Source organism: Trachypithecus francoisi, unplaced genomic scaffold (genome assembly GCF_009764315.1).
Source record: "Trachypithecus francoisi isolate TF-2019V2 unplaced genomic scaffold, Tfra_2.0 Lachesis_group14, whole genome shotgun sequence".
In the NCBI taxonomy this organism is placed as follows: Eukaryota; Metazoa; Chordata; class Mammalia; order Primates; family Cercopithecidae; genus Trachypithecus; species Trachypithecus francoisi.
Window position 1 is genome coordinate 55,287,002 of NW_022681459.1, and position 18,042 is coordinate 55,305,043.

At 51.3% G+C, this 18,042-nt stretch overlaps 1 protein-coding gene across 2 annotated transcripts in view; it reads left to right on the forward strand.

The window, feature by feature from the left end:
- The window catches only part of CERK (ceramide kinase), a 56,269-nt gene that overhangs the window by 23,762 nt on the left and 14,465 nt on the right, over positions 1 to 18,042 (forward strand). For both annotated transcript variants that reach the window (XM_033233550.1, XM_033233551.1), the window contains exons 4-8: positions 2,292 to 2,417; positions 5,020 to 5,083; positions 8,467 to 8,612; positions 15,410 to 15,484; positions 17,635 to 17,787. In XM_033233550.1, coding sequence (XP_033089441.1) covers positions 2,292 to 2,417; positions 5,020 to 5,083; positions 8,467 to 8,612; positions 15,410 to 15,484; positions 17,635 to 17,787 — 564 coding nt within the window. The remainder of the gene's footprint in view (positions 1 to 2,291; positions 2,418 to 5,019; positions 5,084 to 8,466; positions 8,613 to 15,409; positions 15,485 to 17,634; positions 17,788 to 18,042) is intronic.

An 18,042-nucleotide genomic window follows, 5' to 3' on the forward strand; every position in this document is an offset into this window, starting at 1 on the left:
TCTTGAGTCTATTTTTTCCTTAAATGTTTGGAAGAATTCAGTTGTGAAATCATCTGGGTGTGGAGTTTTCTTCATGGGAAGTTGTCATTAATAGCTTCGGTGTCTTTATTAGCTGTCAGACTATTCAGATTTTCTATTTCTTCTGGTTTTTCTGACAAATTTTGCTTTTTGAGAAGTTTAACCATTTCATCCAAATTCGTGAGTTTATTGACATGAACTTAGTAGTAAATTCTTTCATTTTCTTTGTAATATTGGTAGAATCTGGAGCGATGTCTCACTCTATAACCCAGGCTGGACTGCAGTGTCACGACCATAGCTCACTGCAGCCTCAACCTCCCAGGGTCAAGTGATTTTCCCACCTCAGCCTCCAGAGTAGCTAGAACTACAAGCGCACACCACCACACCCAGCTAATTTATTTATTTATTTATTTTTATTATTATTATTATTTTTTGACATGGAGTCTCACTCACTCTGTCACCCAGACTGGAGTGCAATGGCGTAATCTTGGCTCACTGCAACCTCCACTTCCTGGGTTCAAGTGATTCTCCTGCTTCAGCCTCCTGAGCAGCTGGGATTATAGGCGCTTGCCACCATTTCCGGCTAATTTTTGTATTATTAGTAGAGACAGCGTTTTACCATGTTGCCCAGGCCGGTCTCAAACTCCGGACCTCAAGTGGTCCGCCTACCTCACCCTTCCAAAGTGCTGGGATTAGAGGCGTGAGCCACTGAGCCTGGCCTAATTTTTTTGATTGTTTGTCGAGACAGGATCTCACTGTATTGCCCTGGCTGGTCTTGAACTCCTGTGCTCATATGATCCTCCTGCCTTGGCCTCCCAAAATGTTGGGATTACAGGCGTCAGCCACTGTGCCTGGCCAGAATCCTAAGTGTCAATCAGTGACTTCTGAAACACACAAAGCTTTGTAACTCAAACCCATCCAGGCCTCTGTCATGCCAGAAGTGTTCTCATGCTGTTTCCCAGTCAGGTAGGGAGCCCAGGCTGGTGTTGTCTTGTGGTTGTGATTGTGGTTGCTTTGCCTTCTCTCGAACTTCACGTGCGTGGGACTGTGTGACGTGTGCTCTGGGGTGGAAGGCTTCAGTCTCTCTGCATACTGTTTTCACATTGAGTCATGTTGGTCGCGCCCCAGTAGTTTGCTTATTTCATGACTGAAAGATGTTCCATGGATGTGTGGACTGGATCTCGTTGATCTTTTCTTCAGGTGATGGGCGTTTGGGCTATTCCCACTGCTTAGCTGTTGTGTAGAGTGCTGTGATGAACATTTGTGTCTGGGTTTTTTTGTTTTGTTTTATTTTGTTTTTTTTGAGACAGAGTCTCGCTCTGTCACCCAGGCTGGAGTGCAGTGGCATGATCTCAGCTCACTGCCAGCTCCGCCTCCCAGGTTCATGCCATTCTCCTGCCTTAGCCTCCCAAGTAGCTGGGACTACAGGTGCCCGCCACCACGCCCGGCTAAATTTTTGGATTTCTTTTTAGTAGAGATGGGATTTCACCATGTTAGCCAGGATGATCCGATCTCCTGACCTCGTGACCCGCCCGCGTTGGCCTCCCAAAGTGCTGGGATTACAGGCGTGAGCCACCGCACCTGGCCCTGTATCTGGGTTTTTGTATGGACTTAGGTTTTCAGTTTTCTTGGGCAGATACTGTCTTGTTGCTTGTATTGATTTGTTAGTTAAATGTGTTCTTTTAAGTAGCAGAGTTACATGAACCCACCAAAACAGAAATGTGGAAGTTGTTATAAGAAAATGGGGGTGACTGAGGAAACCCAAGCATGGGAGTTTGGTGGGGTCCCTGGAGAGACGGAAATGAGGTCATTGGCTTCTGTCTTTCCATCTCCACGAGCATCTCCCTGTGTGGCCTCTTCTTTCCATGCCCGCCTGTCCGCTTCTCCTCAGACTCCTCCCGACGTCTCCTTCCTTCTTCCTGCTGTCCGCACACTCGCCTCCTTCACCTGCAGAAGAACGAGGCTGCCACCCCCAGCATGTACACCCGACAGCACCCTTCAGAGCAGGGAGAGTCCTTCTCAGTCGGAATTCTGAGTTCGTGGGACTTTCATGGTGTCCGACACAGCCTTTGCCCAGTTGGACAACCTGTTAATTTTCTTGTTTCACAGATCAGGAAACTCTTTGTCGTTGTTCTTTCACATTTAAAAATACTTTCCTGCGGATAATACTAAGCAGAACCCTAAAACCCCCATGGTTTGATTTTGTCCAGTAGCAGAGCTCTTCATTTTGATCTTGTGATTTTCATTGCTATTTACATGTTGTTGTCTTGCAGCATCCAGACCAAAGCATTTACTGGTATTTATCAACCCGTTTGGAGGAAAAGGACAAGGCAAGCGGATATATGAAAGAAAAGTGGCACCACTGTTCACCTTAGCCTCCATCACAACTGACATCATCGGTAAGGTACAAATTCTGTATTAACTATGTAGAAGTAAGTTTGAAAAATGATTCATGTATAGTCACTAGAAAAGTTTGTTTTTTCTAGACGGTGTCTCACTGTATTGCCCAGGCTGGAGTGCAGTGGAGCAATCGTGGCTCACTGTAACCTCAGCCTCCCTGGCTCAGACAATCCTCCTGCTTCAGCCTCCCAAGTAGCTGGGACCACACCATGTGCCAGCATGCCTGGCTAATTTTTGTATTTTTTGTACAGGTGGGGTTTTGCCATATTGCTCAGGCTGATCTCCAACCCCTGGGCTCAAGCGGTCTTACCCACCTCAGCCTCCCAAAGTGCTGGGATTATAGGCATGAGTCACTGTGCCCCAGCCCAAGATTTTTATCCTGTAAGATTATTTTAAACAAAATAGAACTTTTTTTTTACATACCAGAATGGGAAGAATGCAAAGTAAATAACTTAGTATTTTGCAGCCAAGTCTCAGCGTAGACGGCATCAAGAAAAACACCGAGGAGATAAAAGGGCAACAATTATAGTCAGAAAATTATCAAAAGAGGAGACACAAAGGATTAATAAGTCTTAGAAATAATCTCACCAGGCCGGGCACGGTGGCTCAAGCCTGTCATCCCAGCACTTTGGGAGGCCGAGACGGGCGGATCACGAGGTCAGGAGATCGAGACCATCCTGGCTAACACGGTGAAACCCCGTCTCTACTAAAAATACAAAAAAACTAGCCGGGCGAGGTGGCGGGCGCCTGTAGTCCCAGCTACTCGGGAGGCTGAGGCAGGAGAATGGCGGGAACCCGGGAGGTGGAGCTTGCAGTGACCTGAGATCCGGCCACTGCACTCCAGCCCGGGTGACAGAGCAAGACTCCGTCTCAAAAAAAAAAAAAAAAAAAGACATAATCTCACCAATAAATGACATTCAGAATGCATAATACAGTACCACAGTGCAAGTGCTGGATGTGGAAAGGCGGGGAGAGACCGTGTTTTGTGAAACGATGTTAAAAAGTCACTTGGTAATGTGGGTTGAGAGCCTGAAAAATGAGGGCATTTTTGCCCAGTATTTTATGTTTTCTAAATCTCTCCTAGGACACAGTCAAGTTCACAGAGATGGATGCACACAACAGCCCACTGCGCTCTTTGTATTATAGCAAAGCGTTGGAAACAACTTATTCATTTTTATTTTTGTTTTTAGATGGAGTCTCACTCTGTTGCCCAGGCTGGACAGGCTAGAGTGCAGTGCCATGATCTCAGCTCACTGCAACCTCCACCTCCCAGGTTGAAGCAGTTCTCATGCCTCAGCTTCCCGAATAGCTGGGATTACAGGCATGTGCCACCACACCCGGCTAATTTTTTTCGTTTTTAGTAGTGATGGGGTTTCACCGTGTTAGCCAGGATGGTCTCAATCTCCTGATCTCGTGATCCGCCCGCCTCAGTCTCCCCAAGTGCTGGGATGACAGGCGTGAGCCACTGCGCCTGGCAATGTAGCGTTTCTAAAGGGTCTTTACAAGGGATTTTTTTTTTTTTTTGAAACGGAGTCTCGCTCTGTCGCCCAGGCTGGAGTGCAGTGGCCGGATCTCAGCTCACTGCAAGCTCCGCCTCCCGGGTTTACGCCATTCTCCTGCCTCAGCCTCCGGAGTAGCTGGGACTACAGGCGCCCGCCACCTCGCCCGGCTAGTTTTTTTGTATTTTTAGTAGAGACGGGGTTTCACCGTGTTAGCCAGGATGGTCTCGATCTCCTGACCTCGTGATCCACCCGTCTCGGCCTCCCAGAGTGCTGGGATTACAGGCTTGAGCCACCGTGCCCAGCCTTCTTTTTTTTTTTGAGATGGTGTCTCACTGTGTCGCCCAGACTGGAAAGCAGTGGTGCGGTCTCGACTCACTGCAAGCTCTGCCTCCCAGGTTCACACCATTCTCCTGCCTCAGCCTCTCGAGTAACTGGGACTACAGGCAGCCGCCACCACACCCGGCTAATTTTTTTTGTATTTTTAGTAGAGATGGGGTTTCACCTTGTTAGCCAGAATGGTCTCGATCTCCTGACCTCGTGATCCGCCCGTCTCGGCCTCGCAAAGTGCTAGGATGACAGGCTTGAGTCACCATGCACGGCCTACAAGGGATTTTTAATGATAGCAAGGTGATTGGGATATAACAGGAAAACAAGGGTACAAAACTGTGTGTGCAGTAGAATCGCAATAGAAGTTTACATCGGGTATAGAGACTAACATCTTACTACATTTTGGTATAGAGTACAATTTTGAAAGTTGTAAAATAAGGAACTAGTATAATAAGGAAACTTGTATAATAAGGAAAACTTATAAAACAGATGTAATCTCTTTCAAAGAAATTATTATTTGCCAGCAATTAAATGCCAGGAATGTTGCATCTCATCCGGCAGACTGTGGCCCAAGAGAGGGCCATATTCGTGTTCCCTGAGGTCAGCTTGATCCCGTCCCATAAGAGCCACGTAGGATTGAAGAAGGAATTTTATCTGGGAAACCCACCTGAAGGTGTTACAGGAACTCATTTTAAAAGAATGGATGATTTGCCTTTTACAAGAGGACTCCCACATGTGAATATAAACTGCATGACGTAATTTTTCCCCACAGTTACTGAACATGCTAATCAAGCCAAGGAGACACTGTATGAGATTAACATAGATAAATACGACGGGTGAGTAAGCCGTCTTGTCTTTCATCGGGATTGAGTCCGTTGTTAATGAAAAAGGTTCTGCCCACCTCTCTTAGTTTTGAGAGCTCCCTTTCCTAAATCTGCGCGCCCCCCCATCCCTCCGCCCACAACCAATTGTAAAAGTAAACATGCTTCTTACAGAAAGGCCAGAAAGAAAAGGCAGCAAAGTGCAGAGTCCCACGCTCCTCCCTGGCTGGGCTGGGCGAGAATGGTTGTTCGCTGGTTCTGTTTCCGTTCAGTCTTTCACAAGACGTGCTTATGCGGCGCTGTGTAGACAGAGAAGCCAGTCAACAAAGCACGTTATCAAGAAAGTTTAGATGCTGTAGTTTTTACAGTTTGGGATTCTTCTTTTCCCCAAAAGTCCCAAACATTTCCCAGAGGTACTATTTTTAATGCCCATATCATGGCCCATTATGTGGGCATGCCATATTTATTTAGCCTCTCACTTGTAGATGTTTAGGCTCTTTCCAATTTTTGCTCTTAGAATAGGATAGCATTCTTGTACATAAATCTCTCTGCATACATCTACATTTTTAAAGGTAAATTCCTAGAAATGAATTAGTCATAGGAGATTAACATTTTAAAATCTCTGCTGTGTACTGCCATATTGCTTTCGAAAGAGATTCTATTAACTTCATTCTTTTTTTTTTTTTTTTTTTTTTTTTTACTTTTTTGAGGCGGAGTTTCGCTCTTGTTGCCCAGGCTGGAGTGCAGTGGTGTGACCTCGGCTCGCTGCAGCTTCCGCCTCCCAAGTTCAAACGATTCTCCTGCCTCAACCTCCGGAGTAGCGGGGATTACAGGCGCCCACCACCATGCCCAGCTAATTTTTGTGTTTTTAGTAGAGACAGGATTTCGCCCTGTTGGCCAGGCTGGTCTCAAACTCCTGACCTCAGGGGATCCACCCGACCTGCCTCGGCCTCCCAAAGTGCTGGGATGACAGGCACGAGCCACCCTGCCCGGCCAGCTTACATTCTGTCTTATAGTACATTATTTACTATCTTTGTCAACATGTTTGGTATTATCAGTATAAAATTTCTCTGCTAATTTGACATGTGCAAGTTTCTAATCTTTTCAGGAATGTGTTTATTGTCTAGCTGGCTTCTTGGAATTGATTTTTATGTCTTTGGCCCATTTTCTTATGTTGGCCATAATTTTAGTCATTTGTTCTTTTATCCAACAAATAATAGGCATTTCATATGTACATTCATATTTTTGCAAATATTTTGGCTAGTTTTGAAACTGTCTTTTAATTTTGCTTATGGCATTAATTCTTGCCAGTAGAAGTTTTCAAATTCATGTATTCAAGTCTGTCCAGCTCTTTTTATGCTGTTCTTTACGCTTAAAATTGCACTCTTCCTCTTGAGTCGAGCTCTTCCCCTGAGGTTAACGGCCTTGTCATTGGTTGGCTTCTTGTTTTCTTCTCTCTGTTCCATCTGGAATCTGTGAGCAATGTGTTATCGATTGCAGCGAGTATTTATTGAAATCATTATTCATTCCACAAACATTATCGGGTGTCCGCCAGGTCCCAGCACTCTGCTGGTGCTGAGGTTAGAAAGGGAAATGAAAGGAGCCCCTGCCCCCAGGTGCTGACAGGGATACCCCTTTGCCCCACTCCTAATACGGGAGTGTTCTGTTCATGAGCTCCAGGAAGCAGGCGGCTCCACCACGCACGTCTCCCCAACTCCACCCGACAGCGGCTCCTCCATGCACTTCCCCCGGACCAACTCCACCCGATAATGGCTCCTCTAAGCACGTCCCCCCACCCACTCCACCTGACAGCAGCTACTCCACGCACCTCCCCCCACCCACTCCACCCGACAGCAGCTCCTCCACGCACTTCCCCCCCAACCGACTTTGCCGATGGCAGCTCCTCCACACACCTCCCCCCAACTCCACCCGACGGCAGCTTGGCAGGAAGACAGTCGTCTTTACTTTTCAGCAAGGATGGGGCTGGTACCTTATTGAACCCACCCTAGCCAAGGGATCAGCCAGTCATGCCGTGGGCCTCGCCTCCTGAGGGCACGCCTCCTCCCTAAACCCAGGGACATGCCCTGCAGGAGGCCGGGAGGCCTGGCCGGTGAGGGCTGCTCTTCCTGCGGCTGAGCTGCCCGTCTGAGTGATCTGTGAACGCACAGGGGCTACACTGCATCTTCAAGGATGCCCTGTCCTCGAAACCACAGCCCCACTGGGAAGGCAGCCCCAGCCCAAGGTGTAGGCTACGGGGAAGGGCAAGGAGCCTTCCCACGGGAGCGGGGCCCGAAGCAGGTGGCCTGCATGGTGGGTGGTGGGCAGAGATCCCAGCCCTAGAGACTGGGCACGCCTGCACAGCCAGACCCACTGGGGGATGGGCAGGCACCTTGATGCTGTCATGTTTGAGGGAGGACTCTCAGGCTGCACCCCCAGTCGACTCACGCTGTTCGTCTACGGGCAGCCCTTCCACATGCAACCCTCTCTTCCCGGGTGGTGGGAGCTCTTAGGTTGCTGTAGGCTATGGAGATGTCCAGGAAACCTGAGCCCTGTCCTCTGCCTTCCCTCTGGGCTGCAGTGACATGTCTGTCTCCATGCCGGCACCTCTCTTTCTGCCACCTCGGTGTTGGTTTCCTGTGGGTCACCCTCAGCATAGGACAGCACACCCTAAAACCTGCACCTCTTATTCTGCCACCTCGGTGTTGGTTCCCTGTGGGTCACCCTCAGCATAGGACATCATGCCCTAAGACCCACCCATCCTTTCTCCCTTCAGCACTGCCCCCTTTCTCCATCTCCTCTCCTTAGGTTGTCTCATGACCCATTTTGTCCAGCATTTATTCCGTCCCCTCTGCTCTTGCCTTGGGTCCTCAAGACCACCCACACGGCTGGTGATTTGCTGCCTGAGCTAGAGTCGTGCTCTCGGCTGAGATTTCTGACGGGACACAGCAAGGCTGCACAGCGGGCTCAGCAAAGGAGAAACGTCTCCATGCAGGTTGCTGTGCCTCTCCTGCAGCGCGGGTCGCCTGGAGTGTACCCTCTCTGCTCCCACAAATGCAGCAGCACAGGCCTGCGGTTCCTGCCCCTCAGACTTGAGTCCTGAGACCCACAGTGCAATGTTTTTGATGCGGTACAGGCATTCTCTGCCTGGCAACCTGAATTCCAGACTCACAGAAGGAAAGCCAGTATTTGCCATAAATCTTGTTATTTGTACACGTGGTCTAGGCCAACTGGTACGGAGGCATGACCTTATCACTTAGGGACATTTCAGGAGCCACGGTCCCAGACATCTGCCAAGGGCCAGGCGCGCAGGCTGCCCCTCCTGAAGCTGGATGCCCGGGCCTGCTGTGCTCAGAGGGCCGCACCTGCAGGAGCCCTGACCAGCTGTGTTCCTCCTGCAGCATCGTCTGTGTCGGCGGAGACGGCATGTTCAGCGAGGTGCTGCACGGTCTGATTGGGAGGACACAGAGGAGCGCCGGGGTCGACCAGAACCACCCCCGGGCCGTGCTGGTCCCCAGCAGCCTCCGGATCGGAATCATCCCTGCGGGTATGGAGCTGGCCTGCGTTCTCTGTTCTCTTCATTCCCGTCCTTAGGAATTGTTCTGCACAAGCAGCCATCTCGGACACTTAATAACCCAATTATACTCAGTTTAGTTCGTACAGATTTCCTACCATTAGGGCCACTCTTGGGGTGACATCATTGAGAGTATGACCCCAATGAAATAGACACTTGTGGAAAGTTGCCTGACTCCCCCGAAGGCTGCTTCTCGCAAGGCAGGAGAATCCTGCCACTGGGGGCGCATCCTGGAGTGGGGAAGCCCCCGGTGCCCAGAGCAGGTAGGTAGGTTGGCAGGGGTGCGTTCTGGAAGAAGTGACTTCTGGACCTGAAGGAACTGGGAGTTAGGGGTGGGTGTGGGCAGAAGGAGTCAGACTGGGGAGTTGGGAGGAGACTGAGCAGGAAAGGTGGGGGCAGAACCAAGGGCAGGTCCTGGTGAAGCCTGGGAGCAGCTGGGCTGTGTCCTGAAGTGCTGGTTTGGCTTGGTCCATTCAACATCCTTCTGGGAAGCACATCCTTCTGTGATTGTTCTTTGAAAAATCATGGTGTTAAGCTAAGTCAAGGTGAGGGCCTGAGTGTGGTGAGTTGCAGGCTTTGCGAATGACCTGCCAGGGGACGAGGTGCCTCTGTCCTCTCTGGCCTTGTGTCTGGCCCCGAGGGTGGCGGCACAATGCATACTTTCAGTCTGGTTACAGCTCTGGGACATGAGCACCGCAGTCATTCCCATTTTATGAATGAAAACAGGAGGCCCTGGGGGTGAGGTCACAAGGTCACCAGATGGGCGCAAGAGTTGGAGGCTTAGAGCCTACTTTGCTGCAAAGCAAGGGAAGGGCCAGCCCTCACGAGGGACAGAGTCCCCGAGCCACCTTCTCTGTGGGTGCTGTTCTCAACTCTAACCTGCCTCCGACAGGTGACATTGTGGGCCAGTGTTTACTTGAAGGAATCATCCTTTAAACTTAAGCGGTTACTCCTTGATGACAGAGCTTGTGAGTAACGGTGTTAGGCAAAGTGTTGCCCATAGATGGTGACACTGCGATGTTTTCAATATCAAGACTCATTTTTAGGGGGATTTGTGTTAGCATAATATTTCATGAATTGCTAATAATTGTTAGCAACAAGTTGACGAAGGTCACGGTTTTAAACATATAGGAAAGGATGATTGTCTGGTGAGGACCCCTTCCCTTTGGCTTTTGGGGAAGGTGGGATGCGGTTATTTATAGAGAGGAATTTTTCGTAATATCGCCTGATAGGTTTTAGAAGAATGCCGCTCGCCTGAGACGAGTCCTGTCTGATAAGAACAGCCCGGCTCCTGGCTGGGAGACACGAAGGGGAGAAATCGTTCTTTAGAAATAGCTCAATACATAGGAGGCTGAGGCAGGAGAATTGCTTGAACCCGAGAGGCGGAGGTTGCAATGAACCGAGATCGTGCCACTGCACTCTAGCCTGGGTGACAGACCTAGACTCTGTCTCAAAAAAAAAGAAATAGCTCAATAGAGAAAACGCTCTCAGCACCCCTTCTCATAGCAAGTCTCTCAGTTAAACCAAAGCATTGTAGAAATGTCCCGCTGGATCTCGGCGGAGCCTCTGCTGGATTTCGTCGCATCCTTCTCAGGCCTCCTGTGTGCCACTGACCTCGGTTCCTGCCAGGCAGTAAGGAGTAGGGAGAGCAGAAGAGCTGGCCAGAGCGGACGGCTCGGGAGGGCCCCCGGGCCCTGGCTGATGTCTGTCTTCCCCGAAGGCCGGGCGCTTGCTTTCAGTGGTGTGTCCTCAGTGGGGCACCCAGCCCTGGCACCGAGAGGCTCTCTTAGGTGTCTGTTGAAAGACTGAGGCCGGGCGCGGTGGTTCAAGCCTGTAATCCCAGCACTTTGGGAGGCCGAGACGGGCGGATCACGAGGTCAGGAGATCGAGACCATTCTGGCTAACACGGTGAAACCCCGTCTCTACTAAAAATACAAAAAAAAAAACTAGCCGGGCGAGGTGACGGGCGCCTGTAGTCCCAGCTACTCAGGAGGCTGAGGCAGGAGAATGGCGTGAACCTGGGAGGCGGAGCTTGCAGTGAGCTGAGATCCGGCCACTGCACTCCAGCCCCGATGACAGAGCGAGACTCTGTCTCAAAAAAAAAAAAAAAAGACTGAGCACAGCTGTGTCAGGTTGAGCTCTATGTTCACACACAGGCTCCAGGCTCCCGGGCCCTGAAGGTGCAGAGATCACTGCTTGTCTTTTTGTTTGAGACTGGGTCTCACTCTGTCACCTAGTTTGGAGTGCACTGGCATGATCGTGGCTCACTGCAGCCTAGACTGCCCCAGGCTCAAGTGATCCTCTTGCCTCAGCCTCCCAAGTAGCCGGGACCACAGGCGTGCACCACCACACTCGGCTCATTTTTTTTCACATTTTTGTAGAGATAGGGTTTCGCCATGTTGCCCAGGCTGGTCTCAAACTCCTGGACTCAAATGATCCACCAGCCTCTGCCTCCCAAAGTGCTGGGATTACAGGCGTGCACCACCATGCCTGGCCAGTCACCACTTGTCTTGCTGGCTGGTTCCAGTTCTTTGTGTTTGTTTGTTTGTTTGTTTCTTTGAATCAGTCTCACCCTGTCACCAGGCTGGAGTGCAGTGGTGCGATCTCGGCTCACTGCAACCTCTGCCTCCTGGGCTTAAGCGATTCTCCTGCCTCAGCCTCCTGAGTAGCTGAGACTACAAGTGTGTGCCACCATGCCTGGCTAATTTTGTATATTTAGTAGAGACAGGGTTTTGCTATATTGGCCAGGGTGGTCTCAAACTCCTGACCTCAAGTGATCTGCCTGCCTTGGCCTCCCAAGGTGCTGGGATTACAGGCATGAGCCACTGCACCCAGCCCGTTCCGATTCTTTGAATGACCCAGACAACCAAAGTTGGCGGCCTTGCACTGTGTCTCCCTAAGGCCACACGTGCCTGAGTGAGATCAAGGCTCCGTCTCCTGCCATCTTCACCCCAGACCCTCGCTCCCATCCTTCTTTCCGTACTCTCTCTGCATCTTCCACCCTCATGAAGGACCCTGGCCCCTTCACATGTGTGCCTCTCAGAGGCTCCAGCTCATGATTTCCTTGTGGACATCCCTTGACGTGGAGTCTCTGGGCCCACTTAATTCTCCCATGAAGGCCACCCATGGGGCTGGGAGGGGGAGTTTCCCCGAGCCTGGCGCAGCCTGGAGGTTTGTCTGTGGTTTAACTTTTATCCCATCTGATAGGCTGAGTATGCTACGTTATTCACTGTCTTTATTTACCCTCTTTGTTTGTATTTCTTTCATTATGCATGAGGCCACACTGTTTTCACAGGTCCCCTTGCTGTTTGCATTGTGTGCTTTGGTAAACTTCCTTTCCCTTGCTTGCTTCCACGGGGAAGCAAGAGGGCATTGTCACTTTTTTTTTTTTTTTTTTTTGAGATAGAGTCTTACTCTTTTACCCAGGCTGAAGTGCAGTAGCATGATCTCAGCTCACTGCAACCTCCGCCTCCAGGTTCAAGCAATTCTTCTGCCTCAGCCTCCCCAGTAGCTGCGATTACAGGCGCCTGCCATTGTGCCCGGCTGATTTTTATATATATATATATATTTTTTTTTTTTTTTTTTTTTTTTGAGACGGAGTCTCGCTCTGTCCCCCAGGCTGGAGTGCAGTGGCCGGATCTCAGCTCACTGCAAGCTCCGCCTCCCGGGTTCACGCCATTCTCCTGCCTCAGCCTCCCGGAGTAGCTGGGACTACAGGCGCCCGCTACCTCGCCCGGCTAGTTTTTGTATTTTTTTAGTAGAGACGGGGTTTCACCGTGTTAGCCAGGATGGTCTCGATCTCCTGACCTCGTGATCCGCCCGTCTCGGCCTCCCAAAGTGCTGGGATTACAGGCTTGAGCCACCGCGCCCGGCCTAATTTTTATATTTTTAGTAGAGACAGGGCTTTCACCATGTTGGCCAGGCTAGTCTTGAACTCCTGACCTCGTGATCTGCCCACGTTGGCCTCCCAAAAAGCTGGAATTACAGGCGTGAGCCACCATGCCCGGCCTGTCACTTTCTAATTGACCATAACATTGTTTATGTTATTTGCCCTTCATTGGTTTTTGTGTCTTACAACTCTTTTCCAGATTAGGTTTTGGTCTTTTAACTTTGTATGTGGTGCACTCTGGATTCCATGAATTCTGTTTTTCTGCATTCTCATCTATGCTGTATGGTTCTTACCTTGTTTGCAAGAAACCTGTCTTTTGTCACCATTTGCCAGTGGCAGCACTAAGCCCTAAAACCCTCAGCTCTTAAAATCCAAAACGACCTCAGGAGCTGAGACCTGCGGCTCAGGAGTGCTCGTGGGGGTGCAGGCTGCACTCCACCATGGTCAGGGTGGAGGTACTGCTGTTTGCCCTGCCCTGTGGTCAGGGTGGGGATACTGCTGTGTGCCCTGCCCTCCTCTAGACCTTGGCTGTGGCCTCTGCCCCAGGAGAGGATGGCAGGCACTCTACCAAATGTGGGCATAAAAGCCTTTCCCAGGGTGGGTGCACAGTGCAGCAAACGCCACTAGGGGCAGGGTTCGGGGGGAGGGTCTCTTTGTGGCCCCTTTCAATGGGTGCCCAGGAGGCCTTTCTGAGAGGTGACAGGTGAGGGGGCCTAGGCCTGGAGTCAGCTGGTGCCGAGGGCAGCAGGTGGGAGGAGCTGGGGGTGTTCGGGACAAGGAAGCCAGTGTGGCTGGGGGTGGCGGGGGACGGGCCTCCCCGAGGGAGATGCCGAGTTCCACTCTGCCATGCAGCAGGAGGTCTTGGAGGCGGTGGTTCAGCAGCGGGTGACATCTGACTCTGCTCTGATGCTGCTCTCTGCATTGGGTCCTAAGAGCACGTGGGCCCCGGTGAGAATGCTGGTGGCTTGGACGGCAGGGGGGTCTAAGTCTCTGGGGTGTAGCTGATGGGGGACTGTGTGGAGTCTCTGAGCCGCAGCATCGCCTTGAGTGGAGGAGTAAGGATGAGGGAGGCACCCAAGGGTGTAACGGTCGCCATGGCAACCCGAAGACTAGCTTAGGGGCCCAAGAGTTGTAAGTGAGACCTGACAACCACAGACCCTGTGGGGGAGGCCGCCTGGACGTGCATGGCCAGTGGTGGCAGCAGGTACCTGAACTCACTCATGCTCCAGAGTTCCAGCCCCTAGAAGGTGCAGAGGTCACTGCTTGTCTTGCTGGCTGGGGGCAGGAGGGGCAGGTGGGGGTGGGGGTCCTGGGATCTAGAGGGTGTTGAGCTGCCTCTGGGACAGATGTCACTGGAGCATCTGAAGGGCATGGCTCCAACTGCTTTGCGAACTGATCTAGCATGTTCTATCTTCCAAGTCTCTTCCACATACGTATTAATATAGGTGCATTAGCACATCTGTAGGAAGGAGAGACCGCCATTCATTCGGTCCTGTTAGCCTGTGACTGCATCTGCTGCGCGTAACTTCAGCCAGCATTGCCTGCTAATGACCTGAGGCACAGAGAGGCTCAAGGAGATGATGCGTGTGTGCTGGGAGCAACCTCTCTGGAGCCTGGTCCTTCCCGTGTGAATGGGAGCATGTGATTAGTTGTTACTCGGGTGGCAGCAGTGCTGGCCGGGTGGATGAGGAACTGCCGTACTCAGCTGTGTGGGGAATGCTGAGGGCCAGCGTAGCTACTCCCACAGGCGTGGGTGGTCATTGTGGATGCAGATCATTCTTTTGAGCTTGGTCCTCAGAGGGAAGGCCATGTGATCAGCTGGGGCAGCTGCAACTTGCCTTTCATCTGAGCCGGTGAAGCCCAGGATAAAAAGACGCGTAAGCCGCAGCCAGCCCTGTCCCTGGTGAACGTCAGACTGAAGCAGGGACCTGAGCTGCCTGTCCTAGTATTAAGATCTCAAGTGATGGCCGTATGTGACCTTCGCCGCATCCAGCCGCTTCAAAAGTTTACGAGGGCCAGGTGCAGTGGGTGGCTCACGCCTGTAATCCCAGCACTTTGGGAGGCCAAGGCAGGCGGATCACCAGGTCAAGAGTTTGAGACCAGCCTGGCCATCATGGTGAAACCCCGTCTCTACTAAGAATACAAAAATTATCCGGGCGTGGTGGTGGGCGCCTGTAGTCCCAGCTCCTCAGGAGGCTGAGGCAGGAGAATCGCTTGAACCTGGGAGGCGGAAGTTGCAGTGAGCCGAGATCGCACCACTGTACTCCAGCCTGGGCCACAGAGTGAGACTCTGTCTCGAAAAAAAAAAAAAAAGTTATGCCTATAATCTTAAACGTTCATTTATACTTTTTGTTTGTTTGTTTACTTTTTGGCTCCTTTTTTTTTGAGACAAAGTCTCACTCTGTCGCCCAGGCTGGAGTGCAGTGGTGTGATCTTGACTCACTGCAGCCTTCACCTCCCGAGATCAAACGATTCTCCTGCCTCAGCCTCCCGAGGAGCTGGGATTACAGATGCATGCTACCACGCCTGGCTAATTTTTGCTTTTTTTTTTTTTTTCCCATGGTTTTTTTTAGTAGAGTCAGAGTTTCACCATGTTGGCCAGGCTGGTCTCGATCTCCTGACCTCAAGTCATCCGCCCACCTCAGCCTCTCAAAGTGCTGGGATTACAGGCGTGAGCCACCGCCCAGCCCAATCTCAATATTCTTGAGGAATCAACGCTAGTATTTTCCACCTTCATTTTGTAGGTAAATTCTATTTATTCGTTAGTGTTGACTCTAGGGCCATGGAAGGAATGGAGTGAGGTACCACTCACTGAATTGGGAGGCGATTACAATTCTCAGTTATTCTGATGATATTCAAGACCTTATTTTTCCCTTTACAGGGTCAACAGACTGCGTGTGTTACTCCACGGTGGGCACCAGCGATGCAGAAACCTCAGCATTGCACATTGTTGTTGGTAAGCCCCTCCTCTGCACGTGCGCACGGTGGCAGCCGGGCCTCCTGTGCCCCAGGCCTGTCCCCGTCGCGTGTTCCAGCCGCTGCCGTCCTGTGCTGGAACGTGGATCATGCTGTGTCCCCTGCTCTGCTCGCTGCGCTGTGATCCCACTCAGCACCCAGCTCTGAGGCCACCTTGTCAGGATGGCCATCCTGGGGGCAGGCCCAGTGTGGGCCGAGTTCTTTCCCACAGAATCCACCGCATGTGCGATGCCCTCACTCAGCTCACCTGACTCTTGCTCAGTTCCTCTTCCAGAGGCTGCTGCCCTGAGGCTCGGAAGCCGCCCACATCCTGCAGTGGTGCCCACGGCAGTGGGCATGGGCAGCTGTGCCTGGGCTGCCAGATGTGGAGCGCACGCCTTTGTGAGGCCTGGAGGCTTCAGTCCAGGATGCAGAGCCCTGGTCAGGAAGAGCAAAAGAGGCTTCCCAGGGCACTCAGCACGGTGGGCTCCGGCACGACAGATCTTTAGTGCCCTTGCCTGTTCCTCATCCCAGTAGACAGGGTTACTGTGTCTCACCTGAAGTCACAGAAATTGTGTATTTTAAAATAGCCAGTTAGATTTTTTTTTTTTTTTTTTTTTTTTTTTTTTTGGTGAGATGGAGTTTCCCAGTTGTCACCCAGGCTGGAGTGCAATGGCGCTATCTTGGCTCACTGCAACTTCTGCTTCCCAGGTTCAAGCAATTCTCCTGCGTCAGCCTCTCGAGTAGCTGGGATTACAGGCTCCCACCACCACATTCAGCTCATTTTGTACTTTTAGTAGGGATGGGGTTTCGCCATATTGGTCAGGCTGGTCTCGAACTCCTGACCTCAGGTGATCCACCCGCCTCGGCCTTCCAAAGTGTTGGGATTACAGGCGTGAGCCTGTAATCAGAATTTTTTTTTCTTTGAGACAGGGTCTTACTCTGTCACCCAGGCTGGAGTACAGTGGCATGATTTTGACTCACTGCAGCCTCGACCTCCAGAACTCAAGCGATCCTCCCACCTCAGTCTCCCACCTCAGAAGGGCATCACTACACGTGGCTAATTTTTGTGGTTTTTTGTAGAGACGGGTTCTCCCTGTGTCTCAAACTCCTGGGGTCAAGTGAGCCTCTCACCTCGGCCTCCCAAAGTGCTGGGATTATAGGCGTGAGTCACTGTGCCCGGCCTACTTCTGATTTTACGTTTTATTTTATTTTATTCTATTTTACTTCATTTTACTTTGAGACAGAGTTTCGCTCTTGTTGCCCAGGCTAGAGTGCAGTGGTGTGATCTTGGCTCACTGCAACCTCTACCTCCCGGGTTCAAGCGATTCTCCTGCCTCAGCCTCCCAAGTAGCTGGGATTACAGGTGCCTGCCAGCACGCCCAGCTCGTTTTGTATTTTTAGTAGAGACAGGGTTTCACCATGTTGGCCAGGCTGGTCTCGAACTCCTGACCTCAGGTGATCCACCCACCTCAGTCTCCCAAAGTACTAGGATTACAGGCGCGAGCCACCGCACCTGGCCTATTTTATTTATTTTTTGACACAGAGTCTCACTCCGTGGCCCAGGCTGGAGTGCAGTGGTGTGATCTCGGCTCACTGCAACCTCCGCCTCCCAGGTTCAAGTGATTCTCCTGCCTCAGCCTCCCCACTAGCTGGGATTACAGGCACAAGCCACCATGCCTGGCTAATTTTTGTATTTTTAGTAGAGACAAGGTTTCACCATTTTGGCCAGGCTGGTCTGGAACTCCTGACCTCAGGTGATCCACCCACCTCGGCCTCCCCAAGTGCTGGGATTACGGGTGTGAACCACTGCACTTGGCTTGATTTTGTGTTTTAAAATGCCATGTGCTTTTTCTTCATCCTCAAACTACCATCCTTTCAGTTAATGACATTTCATGAGCCTCATGGATATGCTCTTGTTCAGTCCCCACAGGACAGCTCCCCAAGCCTGTTTTAGAAATTTGAGTGAAGTTCAGCCATTTGAATAAAAAATATGGCATCCAACACCCCAAGAGAGAGAATCCCTGCATTGAATGCCTTGTGTTTGCGTCACACTTTTTAAACATAACTCCCATGTTTGCAAAGTGCTATTGAAGGGGATGGAGTGGATGGGGCGGGGCTGTCTTCCCTCACGGCTGTTCTCTCCCGCAGGGGACTCGCTGGCCATGGATGTGTCCTCCGTCCACCACAACAGCACACTCCTCCGCTACTCCGTGTCCCTGCTGGGCTACGGCTTCTACGGGGACATCATCAAGGACAGTGAGAAGAAACGATGGTTGGGTCTTGCCAGATACGACTTTTCAGGTAACTCAGAATAATGCAGACTCGCCCCCCACTGGTCGTGCCTCTACTGCCTTCACAGACGTTACCTGACTGAATCCACGAATCACCTCAGAGGTGGGCCCCCACCTGCTTATAGACGGGAAGCTAAGGGCCTCGTGAACTGTGCCGTGGCCAGAACGTGGCGGGGTCTGGACTGGAACCTGGATTGCTCTGAACCAGATCCTGCCTACTGGACCCAAGCGTAAGCCACAGAATAGACACCATGACAGACGCAGT